Source organism: Solenopsis invicta, chromosome 12 (assembly GCF_016802725.1).
Source record: "Solenopsis invicta isolate M01_SB chromosome 12, UNIL_Sinv_3.0, whole genome shotgun sequence".
Taxonomy (NCBI): Eukaryota; Metazoa; Arthropoda; class Insecta; order Hymenoptera; family Formicidae; genus Solenopsis; species Solenopsis invicta.
The window spans coordinates 2,118,504-2,126,240 of NC_052675.1; the positions used below are offsets into that span (position 1 = coordinate 2,118,504).

At 32.2% G+C, this 7,737-nt stretch overlaps 1 protein-coding gene across 3 annotated transcripts; it reads right to left on the reverse strand.

The window, feature by feature from the left end:
- Positions 1–909: 909 nt before the first annotated feature.
- On the reverse strand, positions 910–7,186 carry LOC113005211. 3 transcript variants are annotated; one of them, XM_039455930.1, is made up of 11 exons: positions 6,762–7,186; positions 6,302–6,659; positions 5,729–5,814; positions 5,351–5,618; positions 4,235–4,300; positions 3,380–3,786; positions 3,022–3,228; positions 2,569–2,910; positions 2,244–2,385; positions 1,949–2,127; positions 910–1,376 (listed from the first exon to the last, which is right to left on the reverse strand). In XM_039455930.1, exons 2-11 carry the CDS (start codon positions 6,389–6,391, stop codon positions 917–919), a joined length of 2,247 nt encoding a protein of 748 aa, XP_039311864.1. In that variant the 5' UTR covers positions 6,392–6,659; positions 6,762–7,186; the 3' UTR covers positions 910–916. The 3 variants fall into 3 exon arrangements, with proteins under 3 accessions (XP_039311864.1, XP_039311866.1, XP_039311865.1); XM_039455932.1 differs by having other exon boundaries at positions 5,729–5,791; positions 6,762–7,185; XM_039455931.1 differs by lacking the exon at positions 4,235–4,300 and having other exon boundaries at positions 6,762–7,184.
- Positions 7,187–7,737: the final 551 nt, after the last annotated feature.

Below are 7,737 nucleotides of genomic sequence, written 5' to 3' on the forward strand. Positions count from 1 at the left end.
TTAAATTATCTAATAAATAAGAAAATAGCGAAAACGAAAGGCAAAATAGTAGTTATGTTCGTGGATATGAAAGCAGCGTTTGACTCGGTGGATAGGGAGATACTGGTACAGACAATGTGGAAGAAGGGAGGGAGAGAGAGTCTGGTGATGAAGTATGAGGAAGTTTTGAAGGAGACAATAAGTAGAGTAAGGGTGGGGAAAAGAGAGGGGGAAAACTTTTGGTAGAGGAGTGAGACAGGGATGTCCGTTGAGCCCATGCATGTTCACACTACTGCTAGCGGATTTGGATGAGGAATTGGAAAAGGGGGAAGGGGGGGGGGGAGTAAAAGTGAAGGGAAGAAAAATCTATTCCCTGGCGTATGCGGATAATGTGGCGGTGGTGGCACAAAATGAAGCATGGATGAAAGGGTTAATAAAAACATTAGAAGGATATGTAGAACAGAAAAGATTAAAGAAAATGCGGAAAAAACAAAAGTGATGAGGTGTATAAGAGGGAGAGGGAGACAGAAAAAGATAATATGGAAATGGAAAGGAAATAAAATAGAGAAAGTGAAAAGCAGGGTTGGGAAAGTTACTTTTTAAAAATAACTAGTTACAGTTATCGTTACCGAGTCAAAAAAGTAACTAGTTACCGTTACTAGTTACTGATTCTCAAAAGTAACTCGTTACCGTTACAGTTACTTAAAAAGTAACGATTAGTTACTTTTTCAGTTACTTTTTTAAAATGTTAAAACAAGATTACAGAATAAAAAGTTTAATTTTAACATGATAATTTTAAACTTAAAATTCTTAACAAAAATGTATTATGTATAAAACTACACTACTATTTAGATCTAGGATTATCTCAATAACGTATTAAACTACAAGGATTAAACTATAAGGTTATTTGGATTATAAAATATAAACTCGTTAAATTTTATCTATATTCTTTATTTATTTTTAGCAAAAGTTGATATTCCATTATATTATCATGTAGGCGACCTCTTGAAGGTTGACAGACAGAATTACCGATACTAAACATCCTTTCAACTGATGCACTGCTTGGTAAAGCCGTATTAAATTTAATGAACAGTTTTTTTAATTTCGGGAAATCGTTTAATGATTCAATATCAGTCCTCTTTGACTTCAGAAATCGTTGCAGTTCTTCTTCTCCGGACTCCGAAGTTGATGTTGATTGCCGATGAAAAGTGAAGAAATCATCGTAATCATCATTTTTGCCAGAGTTTGGAGAATTTTCATTTGAGCGTATGCCCAGCAAATCTTCTAAGTAGCTTTCAGCTACTTTTTTCTTTTCTCCAATTAACCAGTTTAATTTAAATTTAGGGTGTAGACAACTAGCGATAATTAACTCCTTCTTTTCGAATGTTGTACAAAATCTAAAATTTAAAATTATATATTATATATTAAAATGTTTATATTTGTACAATGTTTTTTTTACAATAATACGAATACTTCAAATAGAATGAAAATTGTAATGCGCTTTTTAAAATGAGTACAGTAATATAGATACTTATACTTCAACCAAATCACTTTAAACTATACAAGTTTATGTTGAAAAATTTTCAATCAATTGACCTTTTCACATTTGTAGTTCTATAATATAACTGTAACTTCCAACTTCTATATTAGTGGCTGACATGTAACAAATTGTCACTACAATAGATATTTGTTTATGTAGAAGCCAAGAGTTAGTCATTGCAGGACCAAAAATAAAAATGTATTAATCACCCGAATACTGAATATATACCTTCAAATATAAAAAACTTACATAGCTATTTCTAACGTGATGTCTAGTATAATTTAGAAAAAAATTTTGTAAAATCATACATTGTTGTATCTATTTTAAATAGCGCTCAGTTCTATTCTGTTGAAATATACGTATTATTATAAAAAATTTATGTAGGTATATTTCTGTACTTTATAACTTATAAACCAATTCATAAATTACCTTTGATTTAAACCTTCCTGAATGGCTGTGATTAATGGATTACAATGTGTCACTTTATTTGTGTTCGTAAGATTGTCTAGTTTTTCTTGTAAACTATACAAGACAGGCAATAAATATCCCATATACATTCCTATGTCGGCTTGTAAAATGTCAAGTGCTTTTGCCAAAGGTTCCATTACCTAGTCCAAGAAAATAAAAAAATACACTTTTTATCGTTTGTAGTTTATACACATATATCATGTATTTTGTTTAATTATTTATTTTGTTAAATCATGTATGCATGTAATTTATTTACCTGACAATACTCATCTAAAAATTTTATTTCATCGTTTGTTAGTCTTGGCAAGTTACAAAAATCTAAACATTGATTTACTTTTTCTGGGCCGTCTTTCAAAAGAGTCATCAATTGACATACAGAATCAAAAGTTGAATTCCATCTATTATTTGTAATAATAAAAATTAATAAGTTTTGTTTTTATATTATATATATTCTATGTGTATGCGTGTAATGTGTGAATGTGTCTGTGTAAATAGTTAAAACAATATATATTTTAAGAAATATTAAAATATTTATTAACATAAAATAAAGACAAAAAAAGTGTAATAAAAATTCTTTTTACCTAGTAACAACGGGGGTTTTCAAATAAATGCCACAAACATCTTTAATTCTATCAGCTACTTGAGTTGATTGATTCTGCTTGTTCCACAATTTCATTAATTTTGCAAATGTTGGTCTATACTTCTTTTTATATAAAGCACTTTCCAAAGCTTTTTCAGCGTCTTTGACTGCAACAAGGCTAAGTGTGTGGCTAACACACCTATGGTGTGGTGGAAGAGTAATGAAATCTTCTGCGTCTAAATCTTGCATTTCATCAGTGTTTAATAAATTACTCAAATTATGGAATTCCACGTTAACAGTCTCGTCGTCATCATTTTCAATATTTTCATCTCTCGCAAAATCTCTAAAACAATTTTTTAAATTTCATTTATAAATTAAAAAATTTAATGCGTTAATATATATATGAATCAAGAAAATATTGTATAAAATATCATATAAGATAATATTAATTTACCGAAATGCTTTAACAAAGTTCGAGCCATTATCTGTTGTTACACAGCATACTTTATTCTGTATATAATATTCCAAGAACACGGAATTAATTTCTTTTGCCAAAACATCAAATGTATGCCGTCCTTTCATTCGACGGCAAGCCAGTGCAGCTGATTCCCTTTTTAAAGTTATTGGATTAATCCAATGCACTGTTATTCCTAAATAACTTCTATAAAAAATTTAGAGATTTAATTTAATTATAATAAAGTAATAATAACGTATTAAAGAATTAAAAATATACCTTCATAAAAAATAAAATACTAATAGAAAATATTAATGTAGAAATTAAATGAAGTATCAAGATAATATCTACTATCTACCTCTTTGCTTTACTCCATAAGTCTGCTGTAGTTGAGATAGTTTCTACTTTGGTCAATTCATTTTTAAGAGCAGTTTTTATGTCCAAATATAATTGACTAAGTTTTTCTCTTAAAGTTTTTCTGCACATTATTCGAAATGATGAAGGCAATCCAATTTTAACTAAATCAATAAAAGCAGGACTCTCTACAACTGCGAGGGGCTGAATATTTTCAATAACAAATCGCAATATAGCACCATCTAATTTTTTTTTAGTAATTCCAGATATTCCAGAATCCCATTTTTGTAATACACATTGTCTTTTTGTAACACTATTATTGGAAATATCTTCATTTTCTTTTTGACGTTTGTTATTTGCAAGTTTAGATTTGGCTTCATCTATTTTTTTCAAGTAACGTGGATGTTTTACCTATTAAATTAACAAGTAGAATTGTAGAAATCAGAATAAAATAATTTGATGTTTATGTGATGTTGTATGTAATAGGTAGATGATAATGTTATAATGTAATATGTATAGGGTAAGGTGGTATAATAATAAGGTGGAAAATAATACAATCCAATGTTACTAAAAATTATGTAAAAGCCCAATAAACCAAGAAATTTTTTGATCATAGGTATAAGTAAAAAAAGGCAAAAAAGCATATTTAGAATCATATTTAGAAGGAAAATAGTTATTATAAAAGAATTTATAACAAAATAGATAAATAGATATTAAACCTTGTAAAAAGTTTGTTATAATATTTGTATATATTAAAGAAAATACAGAAATAACTATATTAATATTATTAATTCATAATTCATTAATTAAGGATCGTTAATCTAGTCATGCTTTTGCATGTCATGCTTTTTATACCTACTATTCTATGTTGCACATTTGATTCAATGTAGAACATAGGGTAGAATTGTTTAAATTTCTTGGAAATCTAAAAAAATAAAAAAAATAACTAGTTTAAATTTTTATCTAATTATATTAATATCTGGTTTTATTTTATATATTATATATGTCTCAATTAGCTCAATCTTAAGGGGGTAGTATAGTCTGGCGGCCGAAAACAAGGGTCAATTTCAGGATTTATTTGTGACAAAGTGTTAGGCCAATCAGGTTCATGATGCATACGATATTGAAGTACATATTTAGGTGCATTTACAGTATTTTTTATATGGAAAGATATTAAGAAATGTAGGAGTTATGAGTCATCTCTTCGCGCGTGCGCTCGACTATACTGTGTACATAGTAGCTCCTGTACAACGTGCCTGAAATGAAAAACGCAAAAAGAGTATTAAATTTAAATGTATTCCCCACAGGTTGACGTTCGAAAATTGTAAAAATGTTACAAATTGTGAGTTATAGTACTTAACAAAAAGAAGTTTATTTTATGCCAATTAAGTGCTATAACTTTCACAATTTTTAACATTTTTACAATTTTCGAACGTCAACCTGTGGGGAATACATTTAAATTTAATACTCTTTTTGCGTTTTTCATTTCAGGCACGTTGTACAGGAGCTACTATGTACACAGTATAGTCGAGCGCACGCGCGAAGAGATGACTCATAACTCCTACATTTCTTAATATCTTTCCATATAAAAAATACTGTAAATGCACCTAAATATGTACTTCAATATCGTATGCATCATGAACCTGATTGGCCTAACACTTTGTCACAAATAAATCCTGAAATTGACCCTTGTTTTCGGCCGCCATACTGTACTACCCCCTTAATTCATTAAAGTTATAAAATTATAAAAAAAAAACAATTACATTTAACATTACATATATAAAAATTATGTTTTGCAAATAAAAATAAACAGCTAGTATTGAGAAACATTAATATATTATACAAATCGTAAAATCGTATATAATCTGTGCAGTATCGTTTTCAATATAAGGAGAAAAGCTTTGTTCTCGGATTATGACTACACAGAATTAATATTTAATATTGAAAATACATTATATAAATAAATAACACTTACTCTTGTGTGTTTCCTCAAGTTGGATGTAGAGGTTTTATTTGCATGAATAATTTTTTTGGTTAAGCATAATTTGCACAAAAATGAAAAATTTTTTTCACTGCTCAGCTTCGGTTCGAATTTAAAAATTTCGGAATATGCCGGCCATGGTGTTTCATAATCTGTTTCACTCGCGGATTGAGACGTACTCGCTTGAGCTTGTTCTGCTTCTTCAGTGTCAGCCATTGTTCTCAGACTTTTAAGCGTTGATTGTCCTGACTCGGAGTGATTCCTAATTCAAAGAAATAACAAATTAACAAAATGTCTCGCAGCGGTCGTAATACTCGTATAACTCGTAATCTAGATACTAGATTCTAGATTTAATTCCTGAATTCTTCTTACCGATGGAGGAGAAATGCTTCTCTCACCACGCGCAACACGAAACCGGAAACAGATACAAAAAAGCTGCGCCGGATATTAATATTCAACTGAAATCGGAAAGATAAAATTTGATTGAAATGATTGGATTAGGAATAGAAATCCTTGACTGTTTTTCATTTATTGACAACAGTTGACATAAGTGTCGTCCTGTCTTTGTTACTCAATAGGCCTATTCTCTTAATTCTCCTTAGCTGAACTTTAAACGTGGAGAGAAAAAGAAGAAGGTTGAACGATGCAAGAGAATAGAAATTCAGCTAAAGAGAACAGCCAGGCCTATTGAAGACCAAGAAAGATAAAGATAGAATGATGATTGTGGTGTCAACTTGTGTCATTATTGTCATTAATCGTCAATTAACTGCGGTTATGCCGCTACATCAGTCGCAACTTTGTTCTAAACATTTTAATAAATGGCTCATTGTCAGTTAACATCTTTAAAAACTGCAGCTTTACCGATATTTTAGACTTTTAATTCTAATAATTAATACTGTGGTATTTCAATTTAATTTTTTAATCTTATTATTTTAGCGAAATTACGTAGGAGAGAGGGAGAGAGAAGATAAGCTCAACGGCGGCTCTCAACGCTCGAAATAATCCGTTCTTAAAGCCGTTCCTTGCAGCCTGCATTCGTATTTCCGTTCAAAGTGCTCGATAACATCGTTTGCCAATGAAACAGTTTCAATGATCCTCTCGCTCGTCAAGCATAAGTCCGTACAACGATCCCTGGGGAAACGCCGATCTCTTCTTTTAATCGTCGAAAGCCAGGTGGCGAGCGATCGGATCCGGTGAGCTCGATTATCGCACGTCGTAGAAAGCGTTTCGTGCCACGAGGCCGCAAAGCGACTCGAAGAAGCCGCCTCAATCCGAAAACTTACAAGCGCCCGTCTTCCCGCTCCTAGAATAGCATATCACTCATATCAGTAATAGTAATTGCAGTAATTGTACAAGAGGTCGTTAATCCGCGCGAGTTTGATCTCGATTACCGTCGATTACTCACAATGAAAAGTCTAGCACGCACATCGGATACGTCAATAACCTCAAATAACCACTTTCCTTGAATCACGCTATTTAGCAAAACTTTTTACGGGATAGTGGGTCCCGATAAGAAAAGACGGCACGATGTAACACAAACGATACATAAGTCACGTAACACACCTTCACAAACACTTTTAGGACTTCTTTTAGCACGAAAACTGAAAGAAAAGCACAGAACATATACAATGAAGAAAAGTCAGCCACGGGTTATAACAAAAGCGCAGTAGCGAGCGCGCACCGCGCGCGGCATCAAAGCCGGTGTTCATTAAAGTTATTAAAGTTCGTTTTCATGCCAAATACGGCTCTGTGATTGGTTTATGATTCTAGGAGATGGCGTTTTTCCCTCCAAAGCTAAATATAGAAAGTAACGGTAAAAGTAACTGTTAAATTAGTTACAGTTACCGAAAAAATGTAACTAAGTTACGTTACAGTTACCAAAAGAAAAATGTAACGCAGTTACCAGTAAGTTACCAAAAAAAGTAACTTGTAACGGTAACTAGTTACAAGTAACTAGTTACTTCCCAACCCTGGTGAAAAGGTATAAATATCTGGGGTATATGATGATGGCAAATGGGGGACAGAAAGAGCATATAGAGGAGAGAGTCAAAAAAGGAGCGGTAGTGATGAGAGAGGAATGGGGAATAGAAAAGAGGAAATTCAGAAAGGACTGGGCTAGAAGGATGTGGTTATTTGATAGGTTGGTGTGGACGGTGGTTAGTTATGGTGCAGAAATTTGGGGGTGGAAAGAAAGGGAAGGGGTAGAGAGGATACAGGACAGGTATTTGAAATAGGTAATAGGGGTGGAAAGGTACACACTGGGGTACATGGTAAGGGAGGAGATGCAGAGGAAAAAATTAAGGGGGAGGGCAGGAATGAGGGCATGGAATTATGAAAAGAAACTGGGGTAAAGAGGAGGGAGGGGTGGAGTAGGCAAGTTT